Below are 25,518 nucleotides of genomic sequence, written 5' to 3'. Positions count from 1 at the left end.
CCATTTGGGTATTATAAAACTATGGCAATGATGTAGACCTGTCCTTAGTACACTATCTGATATAGGCAAGTTAAGATGTTCAGTGTTAACATAATCTGTTTAATCACATAAGTTTTTATCTGCTAATTTCCCACTCCTGAACTTTAAGGAAGGTAGAGTAGAAAAGTTTTAAAAATCAAATTTTTACTTAAAAAATTATTAGTGCATATATTAAAAAAATTTTTTTTAATGTTTATTTTTGAGAGAGAGAGAGAAACAGAACGTGAACATGAGAGAGGCAGAGAGAGGGAGACACAGAGTCTGAAGCAGGCTCCAGCCTTTGAGCTGTCAGCACAAAGCCTGACACGGGGCTCAAACTCACAAACTGGGAGATCATGACCTGAGCCAAAGTTGGATGCTCAACCGACTGAGCCACCCAGGTGCCCTTGTGCATATATTTAAAGAGTCAAAAGATTCTACAAAGCTTGTGGTAGAAAAATAGTCTCTGCACTCTTTCTGACTGGGACCAACCTTAATATTCTCTCCTGTGGCCCTGAATAGTATAGCGTGCCTCCTCCTCTTGGAAACTATTCTGGCCATGGACCATGATTCTGCCTAGGCCAAGACCACCATGATGGAATTAATTCAACAGCTGGGCCACTTGACTCCATCAGTTGAAGGAAGCTGGGCTGGTGAAAATGTGTTGCTGCAGAACTGAGTAGTTGCCAGCAAATATATGGGACAGTAAAGCCAAGGGCTCCTGAGTTGGAAGAAACCTTGTATGAGGAGCCAAGAGCCCCAAGACTTTTCTTACAAAAGGAGAGAACTGTTGACTGTATGCTTTCTAGGCTGGTTACCCTCACAAAAGAGTTATCATATTTCTTCATTCATTTGCTCTTTCAACAGGAGTTTCTTGAATACCTACTGTGTGCTGGGCACTTTGATATTGTGGGATAGAGCCATGAATATGACTGACTGGTCCTTGTTGTCCCCACACTTCTAAGGAAGACAGGAAAGTTAACAGGCAGTGGTAACACAGTGTAATGAATGTCAACACAGAAAAGGGAGATGCTATGGAAGTCCTAGCAGGGGCCCCATCATCACTTGGGACATTGGAAGAGGTATCCCAGGGACATACCACATGAGCTAAGTCCAGAAGGACCAACAGAAGTTAGATTGGTGAATGTCGCGGTTGTGGGGTTGGGAGAGGGGGTGGGGAAGAGAGTTTTGACTCAATGGAATAGAATGATGAAGGCTTAGAGATGAAAGCACGCTACATTAGAGTGGTGAGCTTAACTGGTGTTCAGGTACCCCTGGGGGTTCATGGAAACTTCCCAAAGGTCTTTGGCATGGATAGTTACAGGGATCACTTTCCAGACCTTTAGCTACCATATGTACTTTTTTCTCAAGATTATGTGCTCAAGGAACATTCTGTAGTAGATATCCTGCCCTTCCCACCTTCACCTTCAAAATCACTCTTCCACCACTTTTTTTTTTTTAATTTTTTTTTCAACGTTTATTTATTTATTTTTTTTGGGACAGAGAGAGACAGAGCATGAACGGGGGAGGGGCAGAGAGAGAGGGAGACACAGAATCTGAAACAGGCTCCAGGCTCTGAGCCATCAGCCCAGAGCCCAACACGGGGCTCGAACTCACGGACCGCGAGATCGTGACCTGGCTGAAGTCGGACGCTTAACCGACTGCGCCACCCAGGCGCCCCATTCTTCCACCACTTTTTGAATGAAGTACATTTTGTGCTCAGCCTTCCTGAATATTGCCAAGGCACATTGTTAAGGGTGGCCTGGGGTAGTGTCAAACAAAAGAGCAATTCAAAGTATTAGTGTGTGCAAAGACTCTGTCACTCAGTACCCACCATAAAATCATGGCAGGATTTTGTAGACTTTTCCCTGCCTTACACATATTGCTGTTAGGGGTGAGGTAATTAAACTGAGTTGGTTTGTTCCAAACTCAGCAAAATTATAAAAGTGAGGCAATAGGAGTGATGGAATATTTGTTTATGTCGCCTATAGCATCCCCCAACCACCGTCTGACAATTCACTGCCTCTAACAGAGGTCTATGAGAGCAAAGCAAAGAACATTAGTAAAAAATACTGAAGGCAATGTTGACTTATTTCACCCAGGTGACAAAATCAGGGTGACACCTGTATCTTACCTGTCTATCTCAGGAAAAGGAGGAAATGGGTAGTGACTGCTAATGGGTACTGGGTGTCTTTTTGGGGAAATGAAAATGTTCTAAAATTGATTGTGGTGATGATGATTGCACAACTCTGTGAATACACTAAAAACCACTAAGGTGTATACTTTAGTATACACTAAAGTGTATACTTTACACTTTGTGTATTGTATGGATCGTATGGCATGTGAATTGTATGGCATTATACTTCAAATAAATATACATCTATATTGTGACACCCCTCCAAAAAAAGGAAACATTCTCTTGACTCTCCTCCCCAACCTTTATAAACTGTTAACTCTGTAGTTAGCTCTTAACTATTTCAATGGATATAAAAATTTAGTTTCCTCAAATCTAAATAATGTACTATTGTTGCTACTTCTTGATTTTTCACTTTTAGGCATTACCAATTGACTTTATGGAACATAAGGTTATTTGCTGTCTTTTCCAATCCCGCCTCCTTTTATCCCATCATGTATAAGCACTTTTCTGTCACACCTTTCCAATATAGTTGTTGTAATTTTAGTTAGATCATTTTTTAGTATTTTAATATTTAAATTATATTTATACTGTTTATAGTAGTACCAAATAGTTTGTTATAGTTACTTCTCTTTATCACATAGCATTTTGTTTTTCATGTAGTCAAGAATTGCATTAAAAAATATCAAGACAATTGTAGATTCTTAAGTACCTATAAGAAGTAATACAGAGAAATCCCCTTACCTATTGCCCAGTTTCCCTCACTGGTAACATTTTACAAAATTATAGTATAATATCATGACCAAGATATTTATACTGACATCATCTTTCTTGTTCAGATTTCCCTAGTTTTACTTGTTTATCTGTACCCGGTTTTACTTGTGTGTGTATATGTATAGCACTATACAGTTTTATTACCTGTGTAGGTCTATGTGCCCACTACCACAGTCAATATTCTGAACATTTCCACCTCCACAAAGATGTTTCGTTTTGCTTTTCTTTCATAACCATACTTTTTCTCCCCTTCACTCCATGCCTAACCCTCAACAATCACTAATCTGCACTCCATCATTTTAAGAATGTTATATAAATGGAATTATATTGCATGGAACCTTTAGGCTTTTATATGTTCATCATATTCCATGGAGATTGATCTAAGTTGTATGTGTCAATAGTTTGTTCCTTTATATTGTTGACTGGTATTCCTTGGTGTAGATGTACTACTGGTTGTATAACCATTGAAGGACATCTGGGTCATATCCTGTTTGGAGCTATCTCGAATAAAGCTGCTATAAACAGCTATAGTGTACTAGTGAACCTGTATTAGTGTACAGGTTTTTGTGTGAACATAAAAGTTTTCACTTCTCTGGAATAAAGGCCTAAGAATGCAGTTGCTAGGTTATATGGTAGTTTCATGTTTAGTTTTAAAATGCACTGCCTAACTTTTGCAGAGTGCCTGCATCATTTTATACCTCCGGCAGCAATGTATGAGTGATCTAGTTTTTCAGCATCTTCACCAGCATTTGATGTTATTACTGTTTTTTTATTTCATCTGTTATGATGTGTGCAGTTGCTGTCTCATTGTGGTTTTAATTTGCATTTGCCTAAGTGACATCTTTTCATGTCCTTTTTTGCTATCTGTATATCTTTCCTTCTTTTTCTTTCTTAAAGTTTTTATTTAAATTTCAATTAGTTAACCTACAGTGTTCTATTAGTTTCAGATGTACAATATAGTGATTCAGCACTTCCATAAAATACCCAGTGCTCATTACAGGTGCCCTCCTTAATCCCCATCGCCTTTTTAACCCATCCCCCCCACCCACCTCCCCTCTGATAGCTATCAGTTTGTTCTTTATACTTAAGAGTCTGTTTCTTGGTTCTGTTTTTTCCCTTTGCTTGTTTTGTTTCTTAAATCCACATAGGAGTGAAATCATGCTAATTGTCTTCCTCTGACTTATTTTGCTTAGCATAATATTCTTTAGCTCCATCCACATTGTTGCAAATGGCAAGATTTTATTCTTTTTTATTGCTCAGTAATATTCCATTGTAGATACACACACACACACACACACACACACACACACACACCCCACATGTTTATCCATTCATCAGTTGATGGACACTTGGGCTGTTTCCATAATTTGGCTATTATAGATAATGCTGCTATAAACATCAGGGTGCATGTATCCCTTTGAATTGGCATTTTTGTATTTTTTGGGTAATTTTGCTATCTATATCTTTTGACATGTCAACCTATATCTTTCGACATCTTTTTTTAGTGTTTTATTTTTTTTTGAGAGAGAGAGACAGAGAGAGTGTGATTGGGAATGAGAGAGAGGGAGACACAGAATCTGAAGCAGGCTCTAGGCTCTGAGCTGCCAGCACAGAGCCCGATGCGGGGCTTGAACCCACGAACTGTGAGGTCATGACCTGAGCAGAAGTCAGACGCTTAACTGACTGCCCCAGGCGCCCCAATTACATTGTCCTTTTTAAAAAAAACAGTACCCTGTTCTTGTTTAAAGGGTGCAGTCAATATTTCTCTCTCTGAGAGTATTAAATATAACTTTTTCTTTTGCAGTTTTTCCTTCAATATCCATGGTTCCTTTTTTTCTCTTGCTATTTATTTATTTATTTATTTATTTATTTATTTAGTATTTTGTCTTTCAGACTAGATGCATTTGTCAAATATTTGGTGGAACTGGGAAAAGCTCTTTGAAAGCTCTGTTTAAATGAAGGAGGTTTATTCACTGTAGACTTCAGTGTAGGGTAATATGCTTGGGCATTTGCCTTTAGGATTCTTTCTGCTGTCAATTTCTTTAGGCATTTACTCTCAAGTTGGTCAGATTCCTCAGAGAAAGCTCTAACAGTCTCCAGGAGGAAACTGGATACTGGGTAGAGGAAAATGCTTTGGGATTTCAGTATTCAGTGTGTGTAAACTTGCACTTCATCTCTCATTTTCAGTATGATATTCTTGCTTCATTGTGCCTGGTGTCTCTCTTATGTAGAGACTGTTTTCATGCCTCTTGTGTTCTCTCAGATGGGGAGGGGCAGTTATTGGCCTTGAAGAGTTCAGGAGGGATGGTAATTTAAGAGTCTCAATCTTATTTAGGTCTGCTAATACACCCCTATTTCAAGAGATGCAAAGTGCTTACTACTGATTTTGAGCCTTTTGGGATTTCAGTGATCTGAATCACCTTCTTGGCTTTCTCTACTGCTGGTTTAGGATTCAGCTTTTTGTTCTGATAACTCTGACAAAAGCTTTTAGCTTCCAAAACTTGTTGCTATTTAGTCTCTTTTTTATCTTAAGATAAAGATCTATCTTCTAAGAAAAAGTACTCTTTATTGTCATTTCAATGGAGTTTGGGGAAGAAATAGAGGTTGATGCATATGTTCAAGCTGCCATCTTAAAACAAGTTTCATGATACATTTTTTTAATGGAAAAAAGTCATTTGAAAAATGCATGGATTGGGGCGCCTGGGTGGTTTAGTTGGTTGGGCATCCGACTTTGGCTTAGGTCATGATCTCATGGTTTGTGAGTTCCAGCCCCACATCAGGCTCACTGCTGTCAGCATGGGGCCCACTTGGGAACCGCTGTCTCCCCCCCCCCCCCACCAAATAAATAAAACATTAAAAAAATGCATGGATGGCGTAGTCCAAAGTTTTAATATTGATTATCTTTGAGTGGTAGATTTATAGGTGTTTTATCTTCCGTATATATTATTATTTATGTATGTTACATGCATTACTTGTAAAAGACATTAGGTAAAGAATATGGTGCCTACTGTGTTAATTACTTTTTTACTCATGTTTGCTTCTGGGGAAGGAAAAGTATCCAGTACCTTTTCTTTAGAGACAAGCTATGCATAGAGTCCAGGATCATCTAGGAAGCAGAGTATTTGATGATCCTAAGTCTAGGACCCTTAACTATTTTGATCTATGGAATGCTTGATTTTGAAGTACATAAAGTACATGGTGTGTAACGTACATCTGGATGCATAGTTTTTCCCCATATAAAAATATAGGAAAATGTAGGGGCTTTCATTTTAATTTAATCTTTAGTGTGTGTATCATGCTCACATTTGAGATGTAATAGCATTATTTATCTGCTGGTTTTATATGAAACACTCCTTGCACAAATGTTAAGTAACTCCATGGCTGCACAGATACACTGGCTGGCTGTGAATGGGCGGACAGAACTACTCCATGACCTTGTACAACACGTCAGTGACGTCGATGTTGAGGATGCGATGGGGCAGACAGCACTGCATGTGGCCTGCCAGAATGGTCATAAGACGGTAAATTCATCCCTGAAGACTTTAAATTGCATGTATTTATTTTTGAAAACTTTAAATTTATGAAAAGTTTTTCACTGTGCATAATTGGGAACATGAAGCACCATAGCAAAATCTTATGCATTATATGGACTTATGATTAATATATTCTTTGTGTATAAAAGGAATAGAAAACAGTGCTTTTAAATCTGTTTAAAATATTTGGATTTCAAATTTATTTCTGCTTCATAGATTTTCACTAAAATTTTAAGTGTATGTTCGTATGTAATTTTAAGTAATAATGTTCTTATTCTCAGTCTTATTACATAACTTTTTCATATTTTATTTTTTACCATTAAGCCCCAGTTACTGGGATTAGGTAGTAAGAAGGTAAACACTGACATTACTTAAATAGTTCACCTTGGATTATCATATTTTTCTGCTGTCTTGGAATATGCTGCAAGACTAGAGTGATGGTTTTCATTCTTTCTTAGAGTTCTAAAATCATGTATTTGTTTTATGTCAGTACTTTCCTGTTACTCCCATGTACAAAGCCTTTACCTTTATAAATTGCTAATAGTTGGGGTGCCTTGGTGGCTTAGTTGGTTGAATGTGCAACTTTGGTTCAGGTCATGATCTTGCAGTTCATGAGTTTGAGCCCCACATCGGGCTTGCTGCTGTCAGCGCAGAGCGCACTTGAGAGCCTCTGTCTCCCGCTTTGTGGTCCCTCCCCCACTTGCACTCTCTTTTTCTCTCTCTTGAAAATAAATAAATATTAAAAAAATCTTTAAAAAAAAAAATGTTGCTAATAGTTTTCTCTTTCATTAGGAGAACTGCTGCCTATGTAAAAATTGTTAGCTTAAGATTTTAATATTTGCTTTGCTATAATTTTCTATCCTGGTTACTTTTGAGTTTTTTTTCATATTTAACATTATTAATAATACAGTGTTACTTATTTACTTGTTAACTACAACAATAACAACAGCAAAAACCAGCCAAAAAAAAAATCACCAGTAACTGCAAAGATACATAAATTAGTGTGTTTATTATTTTGTACATACTCTCTCTGAGTCTTTATGTTGGGAGAATTCCTACTGGAATCTGGATTTTCATCTCTGCAAATACTTTTCCTTAATTTGGGTTCAGGATGTAGGATCCTTAGTGTTTAGAGGCTTTATGTATGACTATAATTCACAGAATATTGCACTTCTTTAAGATAGGCCGAGTGTGACATTGCTATGTTTTATAAGAATTGGATAAAAGGAGGGATATAGGATTTTTGTTTTCTTTACTGGAATTTCTTCTGGACACCAATTGTTCATTTTTATTTTATTTTTTTTGGTCTTTCATCATCTGAAAACTGACCCAGTATTTCCTTCTCATTAGTTTTTACTTTCTGAGAGTCAATACTATTCATTGAAAAAGCATTCTGTGTGAAAAAAAAAAAATGATCTGAAATGCTCTAATGTGGTGGAATGGCCCAGGTTTTTAAAGAACTGTTGTGTATTAGAGAAGGGGTCCTGCTGGCAGCTGTCATAGGACAGAAAAGCACCCACTTTAATACAAACATGCTCTGTTATAACAGATTGGAGTGTCATTTACTAAGATTATAAACCCTACCTGTTGCCCATAACTTTTGTATAAAACACTGGAATTCTGATCAGAAGAGATCTACAAAACCCAATTTTACTTGCCTTGAGCCAGTGAAGAAATAAGAATTACTAAGAAAACCTTATTTCAAAACATGTGTATTACAGGCTGCATTAAAAATTTAGAATTGCCTTCTGAAGTTATTGAAGAATAGTTAGTATAAGTATAATATACTCCATATGGTTTACAACCTAAAGCAGGTGTGGTGAAGGAAGGGAGAATTCCTCATAGTCAAATGCCTTTGAAGAATTATATTCTCAGAAGATTTATAGGGGGCCTGACTTCACTACAATGATGAGTTTCACAGAGTGAGATTTTGCAGATATAGAGGAGGAAGGGTACAAAAGCCATGTTGATTTGTGGTTGATTGTATTGGTGAGTGAGATTCCATTCTGTCATAGTTGGTCAGTTATAATTATCTGCAAAGATCATGAACAGAGAAAGTATGTTTAGCACTGACTATTTTGTGAATCATTGTATGCATCTTTTTTTTCTTCAATTAGGGCAAGAAAGAATCTTGAAAAATTAGTCTATCTCTTAGCTTCCAGGCTGAAATATACCTCTAAAAATCTTTGTTGGTAGTTGTGCTAATATTACCTGTGTCTCATAATTACTTACATATTTCTGGGACATGTTCAAATCTCAGTGGATGAGCATATGATATGATTATTACAGGGTAGGGATTATTGATTTTTTTTAACTCTTTGTATATTTTTCCCTATGTTGAACACTGAGTCTAAAATGCTTTGTCAGGTATCCTAGTGACTTATTTTAGCAGCAAGAGAAAAATGGCCTTTTTATTGTCTCCAAGTAGCCAGTTCATGCATAAATTTATTAAAAGGTCTTCAAAACTTGGTTCCATGTAGACATATAACAGTGCGTGTAGGTTTCAGGATTTATATTTAAACTTAAAAACTTACATATTGTTTATATGTATTTTACAGAATAAAATAGAAAACTTTAAAGGGCGAAAGCTCCATTTAAAATTATTTTTAGGGGCGCCTGGGTGGCGCAGTCGGTTAAGCGTCCGACTTCAGCCAGGTCACGATCTCGCGGTCCGGGAGTTCGAGCCCCGCGTCGGGCTCTGGGCTGATGGCTCAGAGCCTGGAGCCTGTTTCGGATTCTGTGTCTCCCTCTCTCTCTGCCCCTCCCCCGTTCATGCTCTGTCTCTCTCTGTCCCAAAAATAAATAAACGTTGAAAAAAAAATTATTTTTAAAAGATATTAGCACTTTTCAAATTAAAGAGGAAGATATGCCAATCCTCTGAAATTTACTTTCTCACTCCATTTTAGGGTAAATCTCAGGAGTACATGGAAAGATCCTGATCAACTGGTTAAAACCTCTAAAGCTTTGTAGAATTTATCATTGAATACTGCATTCTTGCTTTGATGACAAGAAATGCTGTTCAGATATGCATTATTTTTTTAAAAGACAAAAGATTTGGAAGAAAGATTCATTTTTGTTATAACTAAGAAATTGAATAATCTTTCCCATGATTTCATATAGATGCATTGGTTTCGGTAGTGGTAAACCAAGATAAAGGTGTCAGCATCTTACTGAAAGAAAGTGGCTTGCTTGCAGTCTGACCATTTTTTTGTTCTTGCAACAGAGTAGCACTATGATTTTAAACTACTTCTGTTCTGATTTAGAAATGATCAGGTGAAAGAAATGATCATAATAACTCCTTAATATTTTAATTTTCTATAACTTTCCTTAGGTCAGCTGTTATTAGTTGTATGGTTTGTCTTGGGATATTGATTTTATTTTATTTTTTATTTTTTATTTTTTTAAAGATGGCGGCTAGCAGAGGTCAGCTCCCTCACCTCTACAGTTCTTCCATCATTGCCTTTTATTTTTTTTAACGTTTATTTATTTTTGAGACAGAGAGAGACGGAGCATGAACGGGGGAGGGTCAGAGAGAGGGAGACACAGAATCTGAAACAGGCTCCAGGCTCTGAGCTGTCAGCACAGAGCCTGACGCGGGGCTCGAACTCATGGACCGCGAGATCACGACCTGAGCTGAAGTCGGACGCTTAACCCACTGAGCCACCCAGGCGCCCCTGGATATTGATTTTAAAAATCACTTCAGAGTTTGGTTATTCAGCTGGCCTAGTATATAGTCTTTGGCAACTTTTTCTTCCCTTGCCCTTATCTACCTCCTAAGGTATATTCTGTTTACTGATTATGTAATTAGGAAATTGTTGTCAACACTTTGGAAGACATTTCAGAGCGATAATAGAATTGGTATTGTTATTACATTTATTGTTTATTTTTACTATCATTATTAATATGGATGATGTGATTCTGCAAGGAAAGGTAGAAAACATTCTCTGAACCCTTAATTCATTTACTCTTGTATGGTAAGCTAGGACCAGTGTGTTTGATTTTTAATCTCAGTTTTAGAAAGTATAATAAAACATAATATTATTCTACATAGATATAATTGACACCAATTTTTTTTGGCCATAAATGGAACTTACTTTTTGATACTTTTTCTCTTCGTCATTAGTTTTTTAAGATGTATTAATGTGTTAAATTGCCACAAAAGGTTGATTACTGGTTTCCTAGAATAACTTGGATTTAGAAGCCCTAGGAAATTGTCAAATGGTTTAATCTCAATTTATATAAATTAGAGTATACAGCAGGATTAGTTTATGGACTGATTTCACTTCACTTAATTTTTAACTTTATACTCCTAAATTTATATAGCTAAATATGAAGCTTGACAATATAAAATGATAGTTGAACCCTGCTTAGAGTAGATTTAAGCCCTTGAAACTTAAAAACATTGTTTGACACTGACATTATAGACTATCTTTGATAGAACTGACTGCATGTTTTACTGAAATTGTAAGCTTGTTAAGGAACAATGTTTGCCTACTTTCAGTCCGCTCTGTTGATACCTTTCAGTCAGCTTCCAAGCTTTTCATCTAGAGAATTACAGGACAGCCATGCAAACTTAATTGAAAGCTTTTACAAAAACATTCGTTGGGTTCAGCCTTGAGTCACAAAGGTAGATAGAGTAACATTTTGGATTGTATTTTTAGGTTCAGAGTAATTTTATCTATTCTAATGTTAGAATTCTCCTTTAATCACTTCTGGGAAATGTGAGCAAATAATAGAAAGTTCTGTTACTGTGATTTTCAAACACAACTGGAAAATAATGAGTTTACTAGATGTTTACTAGATGTTTTCATATGACTTCAAAGTTTTGATAGGTTTAGGTGGACAGTTTTCTATAGAAAACCTATATAAACCAGTCATTGATTAGTGAGTTGGCCATTTTTTCTTGGTGCGTAAGTTATTTGTACATTGCTGTCAAGTCATGTCATCAGAATTATTTTTAATAAAAGGTAAAGATGCTTTTTTGTTGTTGTTTGGTCTTCTTTTAGGTAGTAATGATACCATAACTCAGATTTTTACTTGTAGTTTTAATATTGAATATCTGTTTCTTTTTACTTTGATCAGTGTTGTTTAGAGAGTTGACATTGATAAAGTAGAGCTGCCTTGGATTTCTTGCTTTGTAATTTATCAGTGTATTGGGCACAGGTGGTCTTGGTTAGTCACTGCCTTCAATTAAATGACTTTTGAGATTGACCCAAACATTAGCTTTTGCACATTAGTTTTCCACTTAGAATATTGTTGTATCACTTGAAAGGTCATGAACAGTCTGTTGAAGATGTGTTGTTTCTTTTCAAGAATTTCTTTAAGCCATATGAAAATCCCCTTTCAGTGCTTTTTTTTTTTTCAACATTCCTTCCCAGCACTTTCTTATACTGTAAGGAGGAAGGACCCCCCATTGTAGATTATCTAGGAATAGGAGAATTGTTTTGTTTTGTTTGCTGGGGGGGGGGGGGTGTTGGACAGGGAATTTGAAGTTTTGATTATTATTTTTATTATTTTTTAATGTTCTTTTATTTTTGAGAGCAAGTGAGGGAGGGGCAGAGTAAGAGGGAGACAGAGGATCCAAAGTGGGCTCTGCCCTGACAGCAGAGAGTCTGATACAGGGCTCAGACTCACAAGCTGTGAAATCATGACCTGAGCTACAGTTAGACACAACCAACGAGCCACCCAGGAGCCCCTAAAGTTTTGATTATTTTAAAAGCATATTTTGATGATCTGTGTTAGGCAAATAAAATGATTTCAGTTCAGTGTCATTCTTAAAATTATGTATTATGTTAAATTGGAAAATGTAGACAACCAGTTATCATTCAGGATATTTATGTTGGTATGCTTTTATATGTCTGCATTTTATACTGTAAGCTGCTGAGCTTAATTTTTTTCAAGTAAATGAGAAGTCACAAAATTTTGAAAACAGAAGAACTTAGGACTGTTGTAAACCACAGGTCTTTTTTGAACTTCATGGTTTATAGTCACAATACAATAGACACAATGCAGTTTTTACAGAAGTATTTGTATATAGGGGTACAGGTGTGAGGAATTTGCTAAAGCACATTGACTCCAAATCTCTCGTAGAGAATCTTGTTAATTTTTCTGCATATCACTAGTTACTGTCTACCACAGTACATATTTTATTTGTTTAGTCTCTTGGTCTTCCTTTTCTGCTAGAACATAAACTTCATGAGGGCAAAGATTTTTGTTCATTGCTGTAACTCCAGCATCTAGAGTCGTCTCTAGTATATAATAGACATTGGATTTTTTTTTTTTTTAAAGATGGAATGGACAAGACAAACAGTACTATTTCAGCCAGTTTTTTCCTGCCATTTTCTTTCCATTTCTGAATGTTTGTCACTCTAAAATTTTGTGCCTTTAAGTGTTGTAGATAGTGCTGATTCTTATAAAAGTTCGGGTTTAATTTGTTTCTACTGGTGAAAATCTCTGGTTTTGAGACCTGTTAGGGATTTTAGTTGTTAAATCTAGAATTATTTTCTTCAATTATGTTTTTCCTTATGCTTCTGTATAATTTAAAGTCCTCTAGTAGAGAGCTTTCATGTGTTTATTTTAGTTTAATAAACACGCAGAGTTTCCTCCCCCCGAGTTTTACTAGTTTCAAAGTTATTTTCAAGTAGTTCTACATAGACGGAAAATATTTTTTAAAAACTGTGATTTAGGCTATCTGTGACTTTCTTGCTCCTCCTCCTCTTCCATTTAACCGGTGATTGAATTCTAAATTATCCTTTCTCCTCCTGTTTCAGAGCTTTTACAAAACGCAGTCTGTATACAAACCCGTTTTCTTAATCCTAAAGATTAATGACTTTTCAGTCATTTCAGTGCTACGAGGCAGAGGCAGTTTTCATTCTTCACATTCAAATCCTTTTATATACTATTTATCCTTACTCTAAAGGAACTGTTTTTTTCTCCTTATTTGTCTTCAGGCAACATTCTAGGTACAAGTGGAACTGTTGAAAGCTTTTTAAAAATACATGTTTCTTTTAGTAGGTACATATTTTGATGATAATTTTGTTAGAAAAGCAGAAAGATTTACAAATGGAAAAGAAAATGCTAGAATGAGCTATTTTTACTTTCTTGATCTTTTCTTAAGAACAGAAATAATTTTTCATGTCTTCATCAGATATTTCCTATAAGTGAGGATGTGATAGGAACATATGATAGTTCATATTATAAGTCATGCTTTCTTGCTATGATTTGCCTAGTTTGTCTCATCACATTGTTGAAGAGAACAGTAGAGAGGAATATGTTAGTCTAATGGCTAAATTGTTTTTGTGCTCTTAAGTTCTACAGTATAGACACAGAAGTACTGTAAAAAGTATATGATTTAAAATGTATTATTTTAAAACTGAACACAAACAGCTGTCTAGGCACTTAAATTTGACTCTCAAGTAGTTATTTAGTGGGGAATTGGTAGAATTAATGCAGTTTGTGAAAGTATGCCAGTTAGCCATAATACTATTTAGTAGTCTGAATTCAGAAAAATTAGAATTCCTACTTTTTGGTAGGTAGCATAGTGGTTATGAATACAGGCTTAGGTTTAATCCCTGCATCCCTGTGTATTTGTATGTTGGGGTGCACATTACTTGACTTCTGTGAGACTCAGTTTTCTACTTTAAAAGTAGAAAGAATATCTGTTTCCTCACAGGATGTATTAAATTTATTAGCACAGTTTCCAGGCACATGTTAAGGTTACTTAAACTATTATATGTTTTACATTTTAAACATTTCAAACTGTATAATTTTTGTGAATGTATAATATGTTTTATTAATTTCTGCTTCTATCTGGATTGCTTGGTTTTAATTGCATATTAGTATATATTTTCAATAAATTTGCTTTCATCTCTCTTGAGCCTTTTGAATTGTGGCTTGTGTCTAATTGCTGTAACAGTTAATGAACATTATTGCTGTTGTCTATCTCATTCTTCTTTTGGGCCATGCAGATGCAGCTTCTAGGTCAAAGCTCAGAAAGGAGAAAGTCATGATCAAAAGGCTTAAATAGGTTTTGTCTTATAAAATACTGACCTAAATGCTTATTTTTCTTATATTTGAAAGTTGTGCTTGACTACTTGTCCTTAGTTTAAAGGAATTATATAGCTGATGATAAAGTCTTATGTAACAGTGTTTCTATTCCTCTTGGGATAGAAGTAAATAAAGTAGCAGTACTTGATACCTTTGTTTTAATTTTTATTTTTATTAAATTAAAAAAAAATCTTTAAATGTTTGTTTATTTATTTTTGAGAGAGAGAGTGCTAACAGGGGAGGGACAGAGAGGGAAACACAGAATCCAAAGCAGGTTCCAGGCTCTGAGCTGTTAGCACAGAGCCCAATGCAGGGCTCGAACTCACGAACTGTGTGATCATGACGTGAACTAAAGTCGATTGCTTAACTGACTGAGCCACCCAGGCAACCCTCTTTTTCTTTTCTTTTTTTAATGTTTATTTATTTTTGAGAGACAGAGAGAGACAGAGTGTGAGTGGGGGAGGGCAGAGGGAGAGGGAGACACAGAATCCAAAGCAGGCTCCAGACTCCGAGCAGTCAGCACAGAGCCCAATACAGGGCTGGAACCCATGAGCCTTGAGATCATGACCTGAGCCTAAGTCGGACACTTAACCAACTGAGCCACCAAGGTGCCCCCGTGAGTACTGTTATCTTAAAATATTTTTATCAAAATCTTTGCAGTAAAAATGATAGTCCCTTGAACCACCATTTTTTTGTGAAGCCATGATCACCAGGCTGCAATTTTCAACTCTTAGGTTTTCCTCTGGTATGTGTTTTCAAACAATATGCTTCTATTGCTCTTTCTCAACTTTTAGGTAACACTGAATCATTTCTTGTCCTGGTTGAGTGAGGATTTAACTCATTTAAATCCTCTTCCCATGCCTTCTTCCCCCATTTCTAAAATTATATTGTACATTTTGGCTAGATAAGACTAGTTGTATATATAGTTAGGTAAATATTGTTTACTGCTGAGTCAAGTAATGAATTGTAATAACATTTTCTATCTTGGGTGACTACTTTTATTAAAGTTAATAATTGGCCTTGTTTAATTTTTCTTTTTATAAATCAGTAATTCTTCCTGTATGCTCCTACATAATATCTTAGTACTGTTTTCAACAAAGACAAATTCATTAATTATCACTTCCATTTTTTTTTTTTAACTTGGGAATTTCTTAGTCTCTCTTATTTATGTTCAATCCCAAATAGTCTAGATTTCGCATCTTCTACTTTGATGTGTTCCTTCGTTTTAGAGGAGGATATCCTCCAGTAGCTTCTTGGAAAAGGTGCATTGGAGGAAACTTTTTCCCTCAAATCTTACATAGCTCAGCATATTTTTTATTTAAAACCATGTATTTGAGTGGTAGTGTGGTTGGTTGTAGGATTCTACATTGGAAGTTATTTACTTTACTTTTTTGAAGGCATTTCATGTTTTAAATTCCAGTGTTGCGGTTGAGAAGTTTAGCGCTAATCTGATTTCTGTTTATCTCTGGAATCGTACATCCCTAGTATTCTGCAATTTCACTTTGATGTACCTTGTTGAAAGTCTTAATTTATTATGTCAGACGCTTGGTGTGCCTTTTCAGTCTGGCACTGCAGGTCTTTCAGTTCTGGAAAGTTTTCGATATTATTTCTTGATTACTTCCTTTTGGTTCCTCGTTGTCTTTATTCTGGATTTTCACAGTGTCTCCCTGGATTGATCTACCAATTTCCCATTCTTCCCATTTTCTTTGTCTTTTTGTTTTACTTTCTTTCTTGTAGAGTTTTTCAACATTGTCTTTCTAAACTTCTCTTGAATTCATAGGGCGCCTGGCTGGCTCTGTCAGAGGAGCCTGTAACTCTTGATCTCGAGGGTGGGGCGGGGGAGGGGTTGTGAATTTGAGCCCCACAGTGAGTGTAGAGATTACTTAAATAAATAAATAACAATACACTTTAAAAAAACTGTTTAACTTCTATTGAATTTTTGCTTCTTCCATCATATTTTTGATTTCTTACTCTCTGAATATTTTTTTTCAGCATCTTGTTTTATCCTATGGATATAATATCCTTTCTGTTTGAGGGTAATATCTTACCTGATTTTTATTTTTTCTTTGGTTCCCTGTATTATCTTTATATTTTTTACTTCCTATTTCTGTTTTTTTAATTTTTGTTTTTCAAGCTAGAGACCTACTTTTAGTTAGCCATTAGGTTAATTGTCTCTTAAATATTGTCTATCCATTTGTGTATAGCGGTGAGGCACTAAAATATTGGCTGGAAGCATTGTATACATGGGCTGGGTTTTGTTGGCTGGCCTCACGGTATGCTATGGTTTCTCAGTTTTGCCGCTATTGTTATTTGGGGCCTGAGCTTCCTTTGTTATGGAGGCTGTCTGTAGATTTAGGACGTCTAGACATATCCCTGACCTCTACCTACAAGCTGCCATTTGTATTCTTTCTTCTCCAGTCATTAAAAAAAAAAAAAAAAAATCAGCATTTCTGAATGTTCCCTAGGGGACAACTGAGATATTTCATAGACACTCTGTAATGCCTTATTTGTAGTGGTGCCAGTCTTTAGAGAGGAAACTTACAATCTCTGCCCTTTGAGGTTTTAAGCCTGGCTACTGGATTTTTGGGAGCCTACTGGAATATGGGGGTTGGAGGTTTTCACTGAATTGTTTTCATCATGGCTCCTTATCTCTGCTTTACCTGTATATCCTGCCTGCAGTCTAGAGCCTCCCATTTTACTTTGCCCAGAGAATAAACCTTCCTACTTTGAGATAGTATAGGGAGGGATAGTGTCTAACTCTACAGCATGGGGAGGAAAGGTCCTGGGGTAAAGTTCAACTGTTTTTTATTATTACTATTTTTTAAGGTTTATTTATTTTGAGAAAGAGAAAGAACATGAATGGAGGAGGGGCAGAGAGGGGGGAGAGAGAGAGAGAGAAAGAGAGAGAGAGAGAGAGAGAGGAAGAGAGGGAGAGAGAATCCCAAGCAGGCTGTGTGCTGTCAGCTTGGAGCCCATTGTGGGGCTTCAACTCACAACCTATGAAATCACAACCTGAGCCAAAACCGAGTTGGATGCCTAACCCACTGAGCCACCCAAGCACCCCACCAATTATTTTCTTTTATAGGCTTTCAACTGCTCTTCCTATTTAGAACTTTTTGTAACTATCCCCATCATCCAAGGTACTTGGTACTTCCAATTCCTGTATTTTCTGTGTTCTATAGTGAGAATTTGGTGGTTTGTTGAAATCCACATTTGTAGGCACTTCGACTTCAGCTGTCTTTGATCTGCTAAATCAGCTACTTTTCCTCCACTTGCTTGCCATTTTCCCAGAACTTACTGACTTATCTAGTATGCTGTTGTGTTCTTTCCTGTTCTTCCTTGTGGGTTTATAGTCTTATTATTTTGCTGACCTTGTGCTAGGTTTTAGAGCAGCAAAAATGAACATGTGTGTTCAATCCAGAAGTAATACTAAACAGTGTAATTCCAAAAACTTTTGGATTTTTACATGTTTTCTTCCTTTTTGCAGGAGAAACTCAAATGAGGGTTAAAGAAATAAACCAGAAGAAATTCTTTTTTTTTTTTAAGGGTTTCAGGCGAGCCTCGTTCTCTCTCTAATTACTGATATGTATTTTTAAGATTTTATATTAACTTGATTTTCTTAGTTTGACTCACATGATTGCAGAAGTAGAGCTTAGGAGACAGAGTATGGATGAATGAGACTATCAAAGAAACTGAGTCAGTATTGGTTACTGTTAATAGCAAAAGGACTTTGTAGTTTTTTAACATTTTGTACTTTAATATTTATGTTTAATAGCTATGTTTGATTTTAAGAAAGGTATAGCTCTGGTACTTATTTTTGGCTTTTAGAGGCAAGAAATTGTGTAGTTTTTTTTTTTTTTAAGTTTATTTATTTATTTTAGAGAGAGACAGAGTGAGCGAGGGAGGGGCAGAGAGCAAGGGAGACAGAAAATCTCAAGCAGGCTCTGCGCTGCCAGCACGGAGCCTGATGTGGGTTTGAACTCACAAAACTGTGAGATCATGACCTGAACCGAAACCAAGAGTCAGATGCTTAATCAGCTGAGCCACCCAGGCACCCCAAGAAATTCTGGTATTTGATTTCAAATATCTAGAGCAGTGCTGTCCAATTTGCTAGCCATATGTGGTTATTTAAACTTGTGAATTATAGTAAAATAAAATTTCAGTTTCTCAGTTGTTGTAGCCATTTTTCAAGTCCTTGATATCTCCATGTGTCAGTGATTTTCTAGAGCCTTCCCAGGTTAACACAAGTTATGTTACATTATAATTCCACATATATTGTTTAGTGCCTGAGAGTCTCAGGAGAGCTAACCAAAAAGTAGAAGCTATTCAGCCATCGTAATTGTCATGTTCCTACTTGTTCTGCTTTAAAATTTCACGTTGGAGCAAGAGAATTCCGTATATCTATTTAAACTGTGATAATTGTGTCTTTCTCTGTATTTACTTTTAATTGTTCTTTTCCCCCTCAGACAGTGCAGTGCTTGCTAGACAGTGGTGCTGATATTAACAGGCCAAATGTATCTGGAGCCACTCCATTGTACTTTGCCTGCAGGTATGATATTTTATATTTTCAGATGCTTGCATTAAAGAATGTTGTGTATCTGTTATGTTTCCAAACACAGGCATTTCTGTACACTTTCTAAACCTCTCTTGTTTTCCCACAAATACTGCACACCCTTAACTGTGTAAGGAAAAGTTTTTCTATTGTATTGCCAGTGTTTTTATATGTTATAGGTGGGAGCTTTTGATTTACTTGACTATTTAAATTTTAAACTAATTACTTAGTAGGTAATGAAAAAAGACATGTTTAAAATCCAGTGATTTCCAAAGTTTGCCTTATTAAGTACTAGGTCAGTTCCAAAGGCATAAGCTATTAAAGTATGTCTTGGACCAGAGCCGTGTCTTTGTTTTCTTTGGATTTGTAACTTTTGCAAATATATTTTTTTAAATGTTTTTAGTGTTTCTTTATTTTTGAGAGAGAAAGACAGAGGCAGAATGTGAGCAGGGAAAGGGCAGAGAGAGAAGGAGACACAGAATCCGAAGCAGGCTCCAGGCTCTGAGATGTCAGCACAGAGCCCGATGTGGGGCTTGAACTCACAGACTGTGAGATCATGACCTGAGCTGAAGTTGGACGCTTAACTGACTGAGCCACCCAGATGCCCCTCGGATTTGTAATTTTTAAAAAAATCTTTGAATTTGTCTTGTTAGGTATTAAGTTATGCATTAAGTAACTTTTGCACTTCTGTCTTGGTTCATTTTCTTGGAGCATACATTTTGATTGTTGGTTCATTCATGTAATGAGAAAACATTGACTTAACCACTCACTGTGTGCCATATATTATAGGCATTAGTGATACAGTAATAAACCTCAGTCCTTAAGGAGCTAACAATGTAAAAGTTATACATATATTCCACTCCATAACCCCCCCCCCACATATATACATAATGTTATGTAAATGTAGTTTGCAATTAGAAGCAGTTTACAGTATGCTAGTATTTCTTGTCTTTGGTTTGGATTATATGAATTGTGTTACTTATTTAGGCTCTTAAATTCAGATATAAAGGTCTCCAGAAGGTTCCTCTTTTGTTATCCTTCTCTCTGTTGTATATCATTTCATTGGAGGTTTATTTTAGACTAAAAGACCTGCTTTTGTTCTTGTTTAGCTTCTCTTTGGGGTCTCTAATGTTACTGTGATTACACTGGTTCAGATCATCATTGAACAACCTTGAATTAGAATACAAGGACTTTTGGATCTCTAGACTTTTATATCTCGTCTGAACCCAGCAGTTTTCTTACATTATACTTATGATTTGGTTGCTTGGCTAGGAAGCCAATTCCTTCTGTAGTGTCCTGAATTTATGAATAATGTCATTGTTTGGTTTCCTGAAATCATATCCTATCTTCAGGAGTTATCTCTAGATCAGTTCTTTCTTTGAAGCTTCAGATTTGAATGGCTACCTACCTGATTTACATCATCGCTTGCAAGTCTTGTAGAATCTCACATGTCAGAATGTCCAAACTAGAGCCTTAGATTTTCCTTTTCAAACCTTTCATCCACCTTTTCTCATCTCAGTTATTGGAACCCTTATCCTTCTAGTTGTTTAAACCAGAAACTAGATGATGATTTTGTATTTCTGTCTGTGTCTCTCTCACCCTCAACTTGGAATTTATTAGTAAGTTCTGTAAATTTCACCTTCAGACTATATTCTGAATCACTTAACTTCTTTCCAGCTCACAGAAGTGACCTTAGTTAATGTTGTTACCTCTCATCTAGAGCCCTGTAACCGTCTCTTAACTGGTCTCCCTTTCTCTATTGTTTCCCTCCCACCTGTCTGTTTCTCAGCAGCCAAAATGATCTTTTAAGAAAATGAATCGACTTTTGTCATTCTGTGTTTAAACTCTGTATTAAAACTTTTTCAGTGCCTCTGTTGCATACTCTGTCTTTGCCTACGAGACCTGCATGGTCTGACCAATGTGCTTTTGCCACATTGGTTCTCTTTGAGTTTATCAAATGCAAGGGACTCTTTCTAGCAAGCTTTTCTGCATGCTGTTTGTTTTACCTCAAATGCTCTTCTCTAGGCTTCTTATGTGGCTGACTCTATATGTCACAGCTTAACTGTTACATTTTAGGAAGGCAATTCCTGACCAGTCTAAGTAGGCCTCTCCCCAAATTTTCTTTCACAGCATCACAATCCTTTCTTTTATACCACTTTGTATTTTGTAATTATTTATTTACTTTATTTATGGCATGTCTCCTACTGGACTGGAAGCTCAATGAAAGTGAGAATTTTATTTTATTCACTGCTTTATATTCAATGTGTAGTACAGTGTTTTGCATTTAGATGCTTAGTAAGTGTTTTTTGAATGAATGATTTGCTGTAATTACATGTTTGAAAAATATATAAAATAATGCCCTGTATAATAGTTAAATATAGGTATATTAGGGTTGTATAGAGCTTGGATATTCTTATAGTTAGTCTGAACTTAAAAGTATGGTAAAAGAATATTTTAGAAGTATTTTCTGTTAGTATTATATGCCCATGATTAACTTTTAATCTAGCAAATACTGGATCTCTTTGAACAGAGATAGTTAAGCAAGTCTGATTGAAATTGAAACTAGAAAATAAATTTATCATTGTAGCAGGATGATAGATACGGAACATGGTTCATTTGCAGGCAGACTTTTAATTCTGTTTGTGATATCTAGATATAGGTATACATTCAACGTATTATTCCCAGTGTATTGTCTCTGATTAAATGAAAAGGGAAAGGAATGTGGGGGAATAGAACAAGTTGGCCCTATAGACAAATTGTAGATCTTTAAAAAGCTAAACTTAAATTAAGTTTTTATTGGTTGAGAGGTATTACTAGATATCATATGTCTTATTTAAGAATCAACTACTGAAAAAATTTTTTTTGTTTTGAATTAAATTCAAAAGATATTGAGATATATAGTAGAAAGAGCCTTGGGAGGCAGGTTGCAAATCTCAGCCCCAAAGCTATGCAACTTTCATGAAATTTCTTGACCTCTGAAACTTCTGTTTCTTTGTGAAATAGAAATGCTGCTATCTGGCTTGTGGGACTGTAATGAGAATTAAATGAGATGGCTTATGTAAAGCATCCAGCAGAGGATTTTGCACTTAGGTATGATTCTGAACATAGATTTGTAGCTACTGCCAAGCATCTCCTTTCAGTTAGTAGAATTCACAGTCAAAGCCATATAAAACAGCCCAAAGACTCAAATTTGTAAATTTTTAGAAAAGGACCATTGGAAAATGTAGTCTCTTTGTTTTATTAGCAGTTCCAAAAAATACTGCAGTATATGCACTAGATGCACTTTAGCCAAGTTTTCTGATCATATTGCTTGAAAAGAGCCTAAATTTAGGAGACTCAAAGTGCTTAAAAAATCAGTTCTAAGTGCTTTAGAAGTACTACACCATTCTTCTTAAATCTTTGCCAACTTCCTGGTTTCCAGAAAATGCATTGGCATTTCCTTGAAGGGAGAATGATCTCAATCAATATTAAAAAAGTGGTTGAGGGGCGCCTGGATGGCTCAGTCAGTTAAGCGTCCAACTTGGGCTCAGGTCTTGCCCTTGCAATTCGTGAGTTCCATCCAGCGCTGCATCTGGCTCTGTGCTGACAGCTCAGAGCCTGGAGCCTGCTTTGGATTCTGTCTGTCTGACTCTCTCACTCTCTCTCTCTCTCTCTCTCTGCCCCTCCCCCACTTGTGCTCTGCCTCTCTCGGGCTCTCAAAAACAAACATTAAAAAAAAAGTAGTAGAATGGCAAAGAAAAATTATTCATTGGGCCAAGTTTTGCAGTTATTTGAACTGAAAAATCTTTTATGCAATACTCTGAGCAGTCTGTTATAGGTTAATCTTAATGTCTTATAATATTACAGGTGAGGCACTTGATATCCTAATTGGGTTATGCAGATTTTGTATATTACTTAGCTCATGTTTTTTTCTTTTAATTAATTTTTGAAATGAAACATCACTTGATCGTGGGTGAGATTTTAATGTGGTTTTAGAAATAACTCCAGTTTTGTAAAAATGTCATAATGGTACTTTTTTCCTTCATGCTAATTATCCATTTTGCTATATATGGTAAATAACTGATCATATGCAGACTTTTTAAAAACCACGTATATTCAACCGTGTTCCATTTGTAGATGGTGATCTCTTCTGTTCATAGTGTGTGATCTCCATCGTATTTTTCTCATAACATAAATCCCCTTGCACCTTATACATTATTCTCTTGAGTATTGAATTGTTTACTCTTTGAGGTAAAACTCTATGTTTATTCATCTTGGTGGAATAGTATGATACAGATGAGGGATTTGGAATCAAACTGATCTTGATTCAGATTCTCCTGTTATGTAATTGTTGATCTTGAGCAACTTAATGGTTTTCTCAACTGAAAAATAGAATGAATACTTATTTTATAACAGTGTCAAGATTAAGTCAGACTTTGTACAAAGAACTGAGCATCATGCTTGTCACCTAGTAGATCCTAAATCAGTTATGATTCCGGTCTTTTTTATGTTATTTTCTATAATAAACTACCTTATTTAATGCTTATTTGTCAAATGAATGGTACTTGAATTTAAAAACTATAATATAATTCAATAAATGTATTGAGTGCATGTTATAAGCCAACTATCATGCTCTGTGTTATGGAACAAATATGTTGTCAAGTTTACAGTTTAATTGGAAAGATTGGATATGTGGATATTAAATATCTGTAGAAGAAATGTCATTAAAGTTGAACAGATCAGCTTTGCACATCTGAGTTTCTCAGAAACAAGGATTTTAGCAAAGATATCACTGTCTTCCCTAAATAAGTTAAGCTCAAGTTAGTTTCTTTTCACTTAGCTTTCCTTTTTAGGCATTATAAAGAATACAACAGTATTAATTGTAAAGTATTTGATATTAGCTATAGTATTTGTGTTGACCAGCACTCCCAGCTCAATGACAAATGATGCTTGACGAAGATTTTTCTTGATGTACAATAGTATAACTACTTTTGCCTTTGGAGAGATTGCAGATTTACTTGGTTTCTTGGTTTTCTGGTATAAATTAGATACTGCTCTTAGGTCAGTTTTGGCCTCTTGATACTTGCATTAAGCAAGATAATCAGTATTACAATAGAGTATCAAGGGAGTGGTATACCTATAATGTCTACGATTAGATTCATATTAGGAATCTATTAAATTTTTAAGATTTAAAATTTAAATATTTTTAGTTGTTTAATTCCATTTGGTTATAAATAATGCAGTGTCATTCTGTGAAATAGAGTGAGTAGGCTTTTTTTTTTTTTTTTTAAACTTTCTGAGGAGGCTGTGTGTCCTTTCTCTTTGGGAAATGACATACCTTTATAAGTATAATGGTACTATAGAAAGAGTACTGGTATAGACGACCAGGGATCTAAGTTCTAGTTTCACCTATGGTTGAGTTAATAGTTCTTACCATCTACGAAATAAAAATCTTTGATCAGATACTCTTCCAAACTATATGAGTTCCTTGGGAATTTCTTAAAATTAGCTTTAAACTTTAATGTCCCTGGATTGTAAATTTATTTTTTTATTGCCTAGTATCTAGGATCAGATTAGCTCTTTGAATAATGAGACTTAGAGTCTAGTGGTTGCTGTCCCCAAAGTAGCTTCCTCCTAGCTGAAAGAGTTGTGGTTACTAATTTTACTCCTACTAGAAAAGAGAACAATTAGAATGAGCATGTGGATAAGAGCACTGTTCATTTTAGGTCAAATTGAATAGCTGTCAACAAAAGCCAAACTGAGTGGGTTGATAAATGAAGGTTGAGTGCTAGATAGTATTTTTGGCTAATTAATCCCTACCACCACCACACCCCTCCCCCATTCTCTTATGTTGATATTTGTATTTTTGCCTTACTTCTTTCCATTTTATTTTATTTTTATTTTATTTTTTACAAAGTATTAAAGTGCTATAGAATGTACTTGTCTTGAATATTGAAGGTTTTTTGGAGGTAAGAAGTCTAGAAACTTAGAGGGTGTGGTAGGAAGAAGGTTAGAGTTGCAAAGGGAATTGTTTGGAAGAAAACAAAGCAGCATAAGCCGGAGTAGCAGCTGTTTATCCCAGAATATTATGATTTATTGTAGATAATGTGTCCTAAGTTCAATTCTAAGATTTAATAGGTCAATTTCTTACCTATATAGTAAAAGTATGTTTTAACATTGGGAGAAGTTTTCCAGGTTGTTGAGGATGTAATTCAGATCATCCTCTCCATTAAAAAAAAATTTTTTTTAATGTTTATTTATTATTTTTGAGAGAGAGAGGGGAAAGAGTGTGAGCAGGGGTGGGGCAGAGAGAGAGAAAGAGAGAGAGAGAGAGAGAGACACACACACACACACACACACACACACACACACACACACACACACGGAATTCGAAGCAGGCTCCATACTGTTTTCCAGTGTGGCTGCACCAGTTTGCATTCCTACCAGCAGTGCAAAAGAGATCCTCTTTCTCCTCATCCTCA

The 25,518-nt window shown here is 35.8% G+C and overlaps 1 protein-coding gene across 7 annotated transcripts in view; it reads left to right on the top strand.

Moving 5' to 3' along the window:
- Positions 1-25,518, top strand: part of HACE1 (HECT domain and ankyrin repeat containing E3 ubiquitin protein ligase 1) — a 121,523-nt gene that overhangs the window by 19,292 nt on the left and 76,713 nt on the right. For 5 of the 7 annotated variants that reach the window (XM_023254200.2, XM_023254199.2, XM_023254201.2 and 2 more), the window contains exons 6-7: positions 6,316-6,447; positions 18,972-19,054. In XM_023254200.2, the coding sequence (XP_023109968.1) occupies positions 6,316-6,447; positions 18,972-19,054 (215 nt within the window). Of the gene's footprint in view, positions 1-6,315; positions 6,448-18,971; positions 19,055-25,518 lie in introns of those variants that run through there. The other 2 variants (XM_023254202.2, XM_019831029.2) reach the window with 2 other exon arrangements.

Source organism: Felis catus, chromosome B2 (genome assembly GCF_018350175.1).
Source record: "Felis catus isolate Fca126 chromosome B2, F.catus_Fca126_mat1.0, whole genome shotgun sequence".
Classification (NCBI taxonomy): domain Eukaryota; kingdom Metazoa; phylum Chordata; class Mammalia; order Carnivora; family Felidae; genus Felis; species Felis catus.
Note: the sequence above shows the minus strand (reverse complement) of the source record. Positions and strands in the feature narration are given on the sequence as shown.